The sequence below is a fragment of the Rattus norvegicus genome, chromosome 20 (assembly GCF_021556685.1).
Source record: "Rattus norvegicus strain SHRSP/BbbUtx chromosome 20, alternate assembly SHRSP_T2T, whole genome shotgun sequence".
In the NCBI taxonomy this organism is placed as follows: domain Eukaryota; kingdom Metazoa; phylum Chordata; class Mammalia; order Rodentia; family Muridae; genus Rattus; species Rattus norvegicus.
In genome coordinates, this window is record NC_141553.1 from 30,923,656 (window position 1) to 30,936,374 (window position 12,719).

General features: G+C 52.8%; 1 protein-coding gene across 51 annotated transcripts in view; it reads right to left on the reverse strand.

Moving 5' to 3' along the window:
• The window catches only part of Col13a1 (collagen type XIII alpha 1 chain), a 140,074-nt gene that overhangs the window by 27,502 nt on the left and 99,853 nt on the right, over positions 1–12,719 (reverse strand). For 35 of the 51 annotated variants that reach the window (XM_087598210.1, XM_087598202.1, XM_087598208.1 and 32 more), the window contains 8 exons: positions 9,752–9,796; positions 8,069–8,101; positions 7,306–7,332; positions 4,623–4,667; positions 3,542–3,628; positions 2,948–3,001; positions 1,226–1,270; positions 860–928 (listed from right to left, as the gene is read on the reverse strand). In XM_087598210.1, the coding sequence (XP_087454336.1) occupies positions 860–928; positions 1,226–1,270; positions 2,948–3,001; positions 3,542–3,628; positions 4,623–4,667; positions 7,306–7,332; positions 8,069–8,101; positions 9,752–9,775 (384 nt within the window). In that variant the 5' untranslated portion in view covers positions 9,776–9,796. The remainder of the gene's footprint in view (positions 1–859; positions 929–1,225; positions 1,271–2,947; positions 3,002–3,541; positions 3,629–4,622; positions 4,668–7,305; positions 7,333–8,068; positions 8,102–9,751; positions 9,797–12,719) is intronic. The other 16 variants (XM_087598212.1, XM_087598213.1, XM_087598211.1 and 13 more) reach the window with 1 other exon arrangement.

Here is a 12,719-nt window from a genome sequence, read left to right on the forward strand (position 1 = left end):
CTTTTTTCTTCTTCTCCCACATCCTGGAGAAGGCAGCTGGCAAAGCGCTTCCTTTAAGCCCAGCAGGCAGGCGACCCCTTGGCTCTAGCAAAGACTTCCACACCACCACACAGCTTCACACACTTGGATGGTTTGCAGGAACAACTCTCCATTTTTGCCTTCAAAGGGAACTCTGGGACTGCCTGGTCCTCGCTAAGAATGGGGGTGCTGCCAGTCTAGAGGTTTGGGATGTGCTAGGAAAATCCTTCAGAACATGGGGCGGCCTCTCCACGTACCACCACCATGATCCAGCAATGAATTGTGCCCACAATCGAGGCACCTATTTAAAGGTGGGGGCTCCTGGTCTTGAAACAGGAGAAAGTGACAGAAAGTTGACACCTTTCAGGGATCCAGCTCCTACAAGGTGGAGAGAGGTGCCCAGGTATGGTATGTCCTCAGAGCCTTGATGGAAACCAGGGTATTCCAAATGGCTAGAGCCCATGTATTAACCAGATGAGACAAGACATCAAGCCACATGATGCCAAATAGGACCCTTTGCCTGGAGGCTGCACAGAGGCTAACAGAAAGCAAGGGAAGGACTCTTTTTTAAAAATAACAATATTATATATTTATATGAGTACACTGTACACTATAGCTGTCTTCAGATCCCATTACAGATGATTGTGAGACACCACGTGGTTCCTGAGAATTGAACTCAGGATCTCTGGAAGAGCAGTCAATGCTCTTAATCCCTAAGCCATCTCCCCAGCCCAGGGAAGGACTCTTTATCTGGAAGTTTAGTTAGAGACAGCATTGGCAAAGGTTAAGGCTGAGGTCCAGCGGAACCTGCAGATCTCGCCCCCAGAGTAACGCCACTCACCTGAAGAGCCTCGTTGATGCTGCTGTTGTAGTCCACCATCTCTCCCTTGCCGGGTTCACCCTTGGAACCCTAGAAAGCAGAGAAGGTCTCAGGCAGAGTCTGGGACAGGAGGAGCCTGAGAGTCTGCAGCCCATGATGGCGGTACCAGTACCTGCCGGGACACAGAGTGCATAGAGCATCCAGGGCTGTTTGTCAAGATGCCCAAGGCTTTGCAGGACAAACGGGACTAGCCAGATGGCGGAGTTCAATCACCCTGGCTGTGCAGACAGCCCTCCTAGGGCCCAGCTCCCCCTTCCCTTCCCAACCCTCTAAGAGCTCAGGCTCAAGCCCATTCATGCTACAACTCTGGGTGAGAGATGAACATACCTTGGGGCCAGTTGGTCCCGGTTCGCCAGCTGCTCCTGGCTGCCCCTGTTGCATGGTAACAGGGAAATGGGTTGGTAAGGCTGGCTTCAAGAACACCCAATGTCCTTGGGGAGCTACACTGTGAGGGCCACGGAGGGGCCAAGGAGCTCATTTGTCTTGGCACAAGCCACCAGAACACAAGCTTTCCTGTTTATTTCAGCACTGGTCCCTTTCCCTTCCAAAAACATCCCTAACACCTGCCCCACTCTCGTTCCTCTGACTTCAAGAACCTTGCAGTTCTCCTTTTACACTTAATGATGTCCCTTCTTTTCTGTTGTGTTAGTTGTTGGTGACTCCTGTCTGTCCCCTTGGCCACTTTCCCCCAGTTCCCCAGTCCAGTCTCGTCCTTGGTAGCAGGGATCTAGCCCCTGCTTCTTCTGATTTCCCTTCTGTACTGGCAGCAGGGCCCGCTGCCCACTGTTGAGTGATGGCCACAGGGAACCCATACGGTCCTTTCAGGGACCATTCTCCCTGGGGTAGAAGGGAGCACAGGGTGAAACCCAGAGGCCAGGGGTGTCAGGACGGAGCAGCTAGAAGGGATACTGATGTCTTAGAGTGGGCCAGGGCTGGAGGTGGTTCCTATTGGAAACAGGACCAGGTAATATGGAGTAAGTGGGGTAGTAGTATCAAGCGAAGTACAAACCACACACCTTGGTTTTTTTGGGGGGGAGGGGATAATGTGAGCTCTAAAGACAGAACACCCAGTGTGATGGTTAGTCTCAGTACCTCCTTGACTGCATCCGGAATGAACTACAATCCAGAAATGGAGGGCATACCCGTGATCTAGACCTTGACACATAGTGGCCATGAAAAGCTTAGGTCCCAGCAAGGTGGTGTATGTCTTTAATCCCAGGAGACTGAGGCAAACAGACTTCTGAGTTCAAGGCCAGCCTGGGACAGATCAGGTTCCAAGTAAAGAACAGCTTAAGTCCAAGCGTGCAGACCTTTAATCTGGGCCACACCTTCTGCTGGAGGCCTACAGAAGGACATTGGAAGAAGGAAGACTTCCTTCTTCTCTGCCTGCTTGCACTCCCTTGCCAGCACATCTATTGGAGCCTACTTCGTCAGGATTCCAGCTTACGCAGAAGACCAGCTGAAACATCTACCCTCATGGGCCTGAGAAACTACTAGATTCTTGGACTTCCCATTCACAGCTGCCCACTGTTAGTTGGGACTGCAGACTGTCATGTCAATAATTTCCTTTCATATACAGAGACATTCCTTAAGTCCTGGGACTCTAGAGAACCCTGACTCCTATACCAAGTCAAAGATGAAGGGAAACCGAATGCTCTCAACTCGACTCAGATGACCCTGCCACTGTCCCTCTGAGGATCTGCCCCCTGTCCCTCCCACCTCAGGAGTTCATTTATCGTGTGCCTGTGAAGGAGGCAGGGGCAGAAGGGGGTTCTCTGCCTAGATCTGTGGTGCGGGAAGCTACTAGAAGCCAGAGTTCAGACTCCTTCCTCAGCTAACGCGTCCCGGTCTCCAAGCAGCTTTTCAGGATCACTGTCTCGGCGGATGCTTCTCTGAAAAGATGGGACGCAGGCACTGTAGCTAGCTAGCTCGGGGTCAGCACTGTGGCCCAGTCAGGCTAGGGATGACTGGCTCTCCGAGCTGTGTTAGACCCCCAAGATCACCCTCGTCCTGCAGCTCCTGACTGGGTGGGTGGATGGGGGGCCCTACCTTGTCTCCTTGCTGTCCTGGGGGACCAGCCTGTCCATCGACACCAGCTTCTCCCTGGGAGGAAGAAAAGATGAGGTGAGGACACAGCAGCTGACTCAGCAGCTAGAGGGCCAGGAGTTGGTCAGCTAGACAGCTATACCAGCCTGCCCGGCTGGGCAACAGAGGGGGACACAGGCCCTGCGGATTGGGGGACGAGAGTCCTCAGGAGTCTAGGATAGGATGTCTGAGAAGAATGAAGGTTAAGGCCAACCTGACACTTCCTTTTGCAGTCCTGGAAGGCGGACCAGAGTTTGTGAACACAGCCTTCTAACTCTCCTTCCCATGGTGGCCAGGCATCCCCAAGTCTCCCATGAGACCCAAGCTGTGGCAACCTCATGACTTATGACCCAGGCCCAGAAGGGAGCATGGGGTGGTGGTGGTACTGCTGCTGTGGTTGTCTCTGGCAAAGCTACAGGCCCTGCTGGGTTTAGGCTGAAGCTGTTTCTCTAAGATGTTGGGAAGGCAGACACCATACTTAGCCCCTTGTACTCCTGGTGCTGTCTGTGCCTCTCTGGGGTTTTATATCTCTTGATGCAGATGCCAGGAAAAACTCACCTTTGGCCCAGGGGGCCCAGGGAGCCCCGGGGGGCCAGGCTCTCCCCTGCCTCCTCCAATGGCGTTGCCAGCATCTCCCTTTTCTCCCTGGGGATGGAAAGGAGAGTTCTATCACTGGCTGCCCAAACTTGGGGAGCTGGGTGACTGAGCTCATTCCAAGGAAGAAGAACGCAGTCCTGAAGCCAGGCTGACCACAGAGTGGCCACTAAGAGGCTTGGGGTTTCTGGGTCAACCCTGCTATGGGACCAACATAATGGTGTTTGAGACAGGGGTGCGGGGCACAAGTTACACTGGGCTCTCAAGCAGTGAGCACTCCTGGAATGCCCTGTGGCAGCGAGCTTTGCCTGTCCCCTCAGTCCTGAATGCTCACAGCCTCTGGCCTTGGCTGTCCCCAGATATAATTGGATCACAAGCCTTTTTAAAAATGACTTAACTTTTAAAGATAACTCTAAGGAACCTCATCAGATATAACTTAGTTGGTAAGTGATCCCCATAGGCTCAAAGATGAGTGTTTGGACTCCCAGTACCCGATGCCCATCCCCCACTGGGGTTAAAATGCCAGGTGTGGTACCACGAGTTTATAATCCCAGTGCTGGGGAGGCAGAGGCAGGCAGATCCCTGAGGCTCGCTAGCCAATCAGCCTAACTTGTCAACAGGTAGAGGAAACACTGTCTCAAAACAAGGTAAGCATCCCTTGAGAAATGGCAACCAAGGTCATCCTCCAGCCTCCACTTTCATGCACACATGGGTACCAGGCACAGGAGTCCATATTAGTAACACATACACACACTTACAAATGCACAAATTAAGGGGGGAAAAAAGAATTTAAATGGCTTTAAAGGAGGTGACTTTCAGAGCTCCAGATGGCAGGCTTTCAGAACCTGCGTGAAGAAATCCAAGCCAGGTCTTAGCTACTGAATTCTACAAATCAGTGCATTCCTGGGCCCGTCTTGTGGGAAGTACACCTCAATCTTGCTTTACTTCAGCCACTTTCCCCTAGTCTGGGAATGTGCAGGTCTGGGAGGACACCAAGGCTTGCAGAGAGCCCACCGTCCACCACTGAAAATGTGTATCCACCTACCTTCTGCCCCAGGAGGCCAGGGGAGCCTGTAGCACCCTTCTCACCCTGCAAGGAGGGGGAGAACAGGGTTAAGAACAACCTTGTCAGGATGTCTGGGAGGCAGCACCCCTACCCTCTTAGCACATTGCTCCCCTGGATGGAGAGAGAACACACACTAGTCAAAGTCTACTGCTGAGTCCTGGGAGTGGGAGTGGGCTGGAAGCAGGTATGGAAAGAGCACTTAGGAACTCCCCCTTGACCCACTCTTCTTGTCTGCCTCCCCTCCCCCCGCAATGAGCCTGTCTCCTTTGTCCATGTCTTCCTGCCTTTAGACAGAACCCATCCACCAGAACGCCCTTTCTGAGAAGTTCGTGTCATGAGCCAAACTGTGTTCCAGCAAAGTTTGGTGTTGGAGTCCTAACCTCTAGTACATCAGAAAATGACCTCCACCCCTTTTTTGGAAGAGGGTCATTGAAGATCAATTAAGATCAAATCTGAAAGCGATCGTGCTGGAGTAGATAAGACCCAGTGTTTCTAGGACAAGAAGTCTGCCCATCCGTCTCTCAGGAGACTGGCAGCAGACAGACAGAGGCTATGTGAGGCAGATGAGGTGAAGGAGTGTGATGATGGTCATAAACCACTCGAGAAGCAAAAGCCCTCAGACCGCATTCCCCTCCTCCCCCTCCCTTTGGGCTTCTGGCCTTGTGGGCCAAGAGAGAATGCAAGTTTTACTGTTTAATACACTTGGTCTGTGGATCGCTGGTGCAGTGCTCCCTGCCCCAGCCCTGTCCAATATCGAGGAACTCGGCTATTGGACCCCAGGGCTTGAATCACTAAGTTCTGGAAGGGTTAGAGGAACCCAAGCTTCCTTTCACAGGTGGAGCAGGTCGACCCCATGATCTAGCTGGCTGTAGACGGGCGCTTACTCAGCTAATGGCAGAGCCAGTCTCCCATAGTCCTCCAAGTAGGGTACAGTCCTCTCTTGGCCTCCACAGTGTCTGTGTGAGTTGGCACGTGTGTCATAGGGTAGCCGAGAGAGCAGTCTGCCATCTGGGTGCCCGATTGAGCAAGGAGGAAGGGAAGGGCTCTCTCGGTTTATAGATGGCTGCCTTTGTCAGGGCTCACACTTGTCAAAGAGGAGAACTATCTCTCTTCTGCTAATGAAGCCACCAACACCGTCAGATTAGGGTCTCACTGGTGCGACCTCATTTAACCTTTGTTGTCCCCTAAAAGCCCTACTCTCTAATTCTGACCCCTCGGGGCTCAGGGCTTCAGCCTATGAATTTGGGAGGGCACAGTTCAGTCCACAGCAGTGCTCAGTGGCCAGTGCTCCCCACCAGCAGGGAGTCGGATTCGGGCTGCCATTAGAACCCTCGCCTTCCTAGTGCTGAGCATGGGAATGCCATTCCTACATCCAAGAAAATGATCTGGGAGTTCTGGGGGCTACGACGTCAATGATCTTTCCATCTGGAGCCATGAATAATACCATGGTGGCTCTCGGTGTCATGTCCCTGCCGCTTACTCTTGGGTATAGGCTGTCTGGTAACATGGCCATGGATGCAGTAAGGAGGCAGAGAGAGCCAGGCAGGAGCCTGGTAAATAGAGTCAGTGACTGCACTGGAGTGGGCTTTAGCCTGACATCCCCAAGAGCAGCAGCAAAAGATGCAGGTCCTATCTGCAAGGATGCTTGGTAAGGTACCAAAGATGCTGAGATCCCTTTGCCTTTCACTGCGAGCTGAAGACTTCTGAAGGGGTATGTGTCCCCAGGTCTGCTGCTCCAGACCACATTCCTTTCTTCCACAACATTCCTGTCCAGCACAGTAGCTACATGGTAGAGCCCCGAGGCCAGTGTCCCCTGAGGCGTCCTGCCCTCTCCTCTGTCCTTCTTTCCCAGTGCCCCGGTAGCCCCAGCTTCCCTGACTCTCTCTTAGAGAGAAGAGGACAAAGTCACCAATAGGCAGACAGGGCAGGGAAGGGAGGATGAGGTGCAATCAGAGGCCAGGGTTCCCAGACAACTGTTCTCAGGCTCCTTTTAAACAGAGGTGTTCAGGTGAACACACAGATGTTACTTATAGGGTCCTAAGGATTTCCCAGTGCACATGCAGCATATCCCCCTCCCCACCCTCCAAGGCTCGCATCAAAGATACCGATGTACCAGGGATTGAAGTTAAGGCTTCCTGTGTGTCAGGCAAATACACTACCACTGAGCTATATCCTCAGCCCTCTTACATCATTCCCTTGGAGAAAAAGTCTTGCTAAGTCCAACAGGCTTGACTTGATTCGCCACTTTCTTGCCTTGGCCATCTAAAGAAGGCAAGATGCTAGGCCTGTGCCCACCTGGCCTGGCTCCAAATTTTCTCAAGTTTGTCTGACATTTCTGTCACGCTAAATCCTTTGTTGTTGTAGAGAAGAGACACTTGTAAGTGCAGGGGAGGGACTGTGTCATGCCCGCTCCCTCTCACCCCCCGCCCCACAGCTGCCCTGCCTGTGTACAGGCAGCACCAGGGACAAGGCAAGTCTTTGCAGTGTGCTCCTGGTGAAAGGACTTAGCCAGCTCCCCCAACATATACAGATGTATGCACGTGTGCAAGCTCATACGGCTGGCCCCAAGGGGAACAGAAGGAAAATGGTGATCCCTGTCGGCCTCACCCCCAGCCAATCTCATTTCTCTATGCCCCCCACAGGGTTCCCCTTCCACCAGTACCTTGGCTCCTGGCGTCCCTGGCTCACCCTGTGTGGGAAAGAAGATGGCAGAGAAGAAACAGACAAAGCAGGAACAAGAGCCCTCTGCTTTCCAGGAGGGGCACTTCCTCTGCCGAGGGGAAACACCAGGACGGAGGCTCCTGAGCGTCTCATTTCCCCGCTAGACCAGTGGTTCTCAACTTTCCTCATGCCGCAGCCCTTCAGTACAGTTCTGCACGTTGAGTGGCTCCCCAACCGTAAAATTAGTTTTGCTGCTACTTCATACTGTGATTTTGCTAGTGTTATGAATCGTAATGTAAATATCTGTGATTTCTGGGGGGGTTCTCAGGTGACCCCTGTGAAAGGGCTGTTTTACCCCCTCCCCGGCAATGGGGTTACGACTCAGGTTGAGAAACACTGCCCTAGAAGGATGGGAAGGTTTGAAGCATCTCAGGGGTGGTGCTTCAGGTGAGTAGAGCTGCTGTAAAGATCAACATCGGGCATCTGTCCCGCTAGGGTAGCCCTTGTCTAGGTTAGGGGTTCAGGGAAAAGATGTTGGTTCTCCTCTCAGAGTCTTTGGAAGCCCACAACAGCTAGCTCTGGAGTACAGGAAAGGGCAGGCTTCTCTCAGGGGCAGACTGAGAGACCCTGAGTGGAGTCTGGAGACTGAAACATCTGTCCTCCCCTCGATCCAGCTCTGACACTACTAAGCCCGAGCCCCTGTTTTGTGGTCTCCTGACACCATCTGATCCTGCCTCTGACACAGTGACAGGGTTTTTACCTACCTTCATCCCAGCCACGGCAATCCCAGGAGCACCCTGATAGAGAAAAACAGAAAGGCATGAAGGTCTCTGAGGTCAGAGTTAGCTCTGCCTGGCCTTAAGGTCCGCTCACTTCTGCTGACTGATAGATGGTATCTCCCCAGAGTGTGGGAGAATGTGACATGCTGAGGGGCAGTATTAGGAGGTGTGGCCTTATTGGAGGAGTGGCCTTACTGGAGGAAGTGCGTCACTGTGAAGGCGGGGCTTTTGAGATCGTGTGTGTGTGTGTGTGTGTGTGTGTGTGTGTGTGTGTGTGTGTGTGTGTGTGTGTATGTGCTCAGGTTTAGCATGTATGTGCTCAGGTTTAGCCAGTGTGATGCATGTAGAAGACAATCTCCTCCTGGCTGGCTTCAGATCAAGATGTAGGACTTTCAGTTCCTCCTCCAACACCGTCTGCCTGCATGCCACCATGCTTCCCGCCATGATGAAAATAATGAACTGAACCTCTCTCTAAACCTCTGAGCCAGTCCCAATTAAATGTTGTCCTTTATAAGAGCTACCTTGGTCATGTGTCTCTTCATAGCAATAAAACTCTAATTAAGACAATCCCTGAGGTCAAAGGATGAGGACCATCAGGCAACACAGTAGGAGGGGGTTGGTTTCACCAAAGCATAATGCACCCTTGTGTATGGGTGGGGTTACACCCACCACGGCTCTCTAGACCTGCCCATGAACTACCCCTTCCTTTCTTTTTTTTTTTCTTTCTTTTTTCTATTTTTCGGAGCTGGGGACCGAACCCAGGGCCTTGCGCTTGCTAGGCAAGCGCTCTACCACTGAGCTAAATCCCCAGCCCCCCCTTCCTTTCTTGTATGCAGTACTTGTGTTCATGCACACGTGTTGGTAGGAGTATATCCCATGTATACACATGGGGGAAAGGGGGGAGCTGAGGTCAAGGTCAGGCTCAACCTCTGTTGCTTTCTACCTTATTTTTTGAGTCAGGGTCTCTCACTGATTGTCTAGTCTGGCTCGATGGCTAGCCCACAGGAGCTTCCTGTTTCTTCTTCCCAGTGCTGGGATTATAAGCATGAACCATCTCATTTATGTGGATGCTGGGGATTTGAACTCAGGTCCTCATTCTTGTACTGTTGCACAGTAAGCTCTTTGCTGAGCCACCCCTCCCTTTTTTTTAGATGAGATCTTATGTAGCACAGGCTGGCCTTGAACTGATATACATTCCAGGATGGCCCTGAACTCCTGATCCTTCTACCTCCACCTCCCAAGTTCTGGGATTACATGTGTGTACCCTTATATCTGGTGTATGAAGTTCATTTTCACATACCCCCAGCACCACCAAGACCGCATACTTCGAGGTAAAAATGGAGCTCAAAGCTTCACTTAGAAAGTCCCTAAGTCCCTAGTGGGGGCTGTTAGGGTTCTTGCATTTTCTTTGGGTTTCAGGACCACACTAGAGCTGATATGGGCTATTTATGAACCAGAAAGATCCGGAAAGGCCAGGATGTGATGGGGGCCATATCACACTACCCCACCTGCTCATGTCAGGAAGGATGGACAGACACGGGAAGGGAGGGTTGAAGGAGGGAATGTGTGCTCCATGTTCCCATCAGCATTCGAGAAGGAAGGGATTCAGGAAGGAACTAAGATTCCCAGGGTTTGGGAAAGGATCCGGTACGAGGGAGACATGGGTACCTTGGCTCCATGCTTGCCTGGCATTCCTGGCAAGCCCCGCTCTCCCTGAAAAATGAAACGAGAGAAACCATGAGAAAAGGGCCAGACTCAAGAGTTATGGCCTGAGCTTGAGCATCAATCCCCTATGAGTTCTGAGGACCCTGTCACGGCAGTGGCGACATGGGCCACTCCCCTCAGTTCTGTGACACCATCTTGCAGAAAGTCCTAGGTCACAGGTGTAGAGCAGAAAGGGAGAGACAGAGAGAGAGGAGGTTGGGGAGGTTAAAATAACAAGTGTGTGTGTGTGTGTGTGTGTGTGTGTGTGTGTGTGTGCGCGCACGTGTACACACACACACACACACACACACATACACACACACACACACACACGTACGCACACACCAGTGGAGTTAGAACCTAGTGAAGGAGATGGCCCTGAACTATATATGCAGCTAAGGATGACCTTGAACTAACCCTCCTGCCTCCATGCTGGCCAGGCCTTGAGTCAGGCTGTGGCAAGAACAGCCATGCGACTCCCTACCTACTACTACAGACCTCCCCTCCCATCTGTGCCCATTTTTACCCCCACCAGGTTTGCTAGCATGGCACCTAGTGGCTGGGCCAGACAGGAGCTTCTCTCTGCTTTTGTCCAGGAGTCTTTTCCCCCCAAGCTTCCTGGGCCTGTGAGCTGTTCAGTTTTCTTTCTCATCCTGCCTGGCCAGACACAGCGGCACACTGGCTTTTCTGTGGATTTGTGGGCAGGGCTGTGCCCCTCAGCTCTGTCCCTCATAACTTCCAATGTCTCTCTTCCCACCATCCTGGATCTACAGGAGGAAGGGGCACCGGGAAGGCAGTCATACCCTCGTCACAGGGGACAAAGGGGGCAAAGGTAAGTCAAGGCTAGACTCCAATTGTCTCCCCTCATGCACTGAACCCCACATGGCACTCCAGTATGAAGACAAAGCAGTGTCCTGCCAGCCTGCAGTCGCTCGCCCCAGCAATGCTGAAGCTGTCACTGTGGATGGTAAATCCAGGGCCCAGCCACACCGACTCCCACCTGACCTGTATGCTCTGTCTGCCCAGATTCTTCCCTGCTATCTCAGAGGACCACTCTGCCCTCCCTTCTCCAGACAAAGGCTGGAGCGACTCCCACCCTCCTCCTCCATGCTCGGCCCTCCTCACTGGAGTCTCCATGTCTCGTCTCCAGGCACATTGGCTAGATAATGAGGCTCCCAACTTCACAGTCTCCACTGCTCAGAGATAAAAGACACTCGAATCCTGGGCTCTGACGTCTGCCTCCGTCCTAGTTCCTGGTGCAGATAAACCACTGTGTTCTTAAACATGCCAGCCACTTCCATGGTTGCATGCTTCTCTGCTACTTCCTCAGTGCAAAGCCATGATTATACCCCCATGAGATGCTTTACTGTCCCCATGTCCCAGTGCTGGGTCCCCCTCCCAGCAGGGACCACGTCGTATCCCAAACTCCTAGTGATCAAACCCAAGGCTTCATGCATGCTAGGCAAGCGTTTTACTCTTGAGCTCTAGCCTCACGAGATATCTTTACCTTTAATTCTGAGATGGTCTCACCAAGCCATACAGGCTCACTCTGTAGCCCAGAACAGGATTGTGATCCTCCTGCCTCAGCCACTTTGCACTTGGCATCTGTACACACGTTCATCATGCCTATCTGTGACAGACATTACATCACACCCACCCTCCTAGAGCCAAGTGCCTGAGTTCTAGAAAAGGCCCCAGTCATTATGTCCAGATACCAAGTAAAGCCTCTTCTACCCTGGCCTGCTCAGGGTGCCAGAGGGGTCCAGCCAGCACTGGCAGGTCTGCTCTGTGGCCAGCAGAGGGTGCAGGAGGACCTACTCTGAACTTCGACATCTTGGCCACAATGGTCTTAAAGTCCCCTCAGGGTCCTAGGTGGCATTCATCTCTAGAGGAGAAGGTCACCTGATAACAGTGCACTAGACTCCACCACACTGACCCAGCTTGAAGTCCCCACACAGAGTCCCCTGGTGTGTGTAGGGATATCAGAAGGAAGTTACCTTGGGGGGTCCTGGCTTCACTTGTCTCTCTTCCCTTCTGGTTTTTGTTGTTGGTTCCTTAGCTTCTGCAAGGTCTCTGAACTCCCTCCTATCTCCCCTGTGTGGAGCTGAGCTAGGTGTCATTGTGACCGTTTTCCTCTCTGAGTCCATGCTGCACAGTGAGCTCAGCCTAGATCTTGTCTCTTTCATGCCCTCCCCCTCCCCACTCCCATCCCCAGCCTGGCCCTGGCTGCCTGCATGGCTCTTGGGAGGCCGATCAGCCAGAACTGAGGAGACACTCACAGTTTCGAAGAAGGGACCTCTGTAGGGAGTCTTAGCTTTAAAGGGAACACATAAGCCTAGGAGGACTCCTCTGTAGGGTGGCTGATCTCCCCTATTCTTGCCCCCATCCCCCTCGGTTAATCTTGCCCTGGGGGCCTCAGGACTTGCCTTCCTCCTGCCCTTTCCATGGGCAGGAAGCAGGGGCGCCTGGCTGACCCCACACCAGGGCTCTCTCCACTCTCATTAGCCTCACTATTCAGTTCCAGCCTCGGGGCTTGCCCTGTCTTGACCTCTGGATAGGCCAGAGAGCATTGCTTCCTGGTTGGGGGTGAGGCACCCTTCAGGACCCAAGACACTATCTCAGAAGGTGGAGCAGGGGCTGGCATGGCCACGGGTGGAAGAGAACAGCACAGTGAGGCTGTGGCAAGCCTCTGTGAGATCCGGGGCCCCTCTTCTACTGCCCTCTAGGTTTTCCGCTCCTAAGGCACATGCAGGTAGAACTGTGCTCAGCTTGGCCCACTGGCTGGGTACCATTCTTGGCTTTGTGGCTTGGATTTCACAGCTATCTAAGCCTATCAGAATGGTTCTGATTCCTGTCTGCCTCTGCCTCCCCAGTGGGGATCCTAGAGGCTCGGGTGGTGGAGGGGCTCTCCACAACTACTCTGGACCACCTT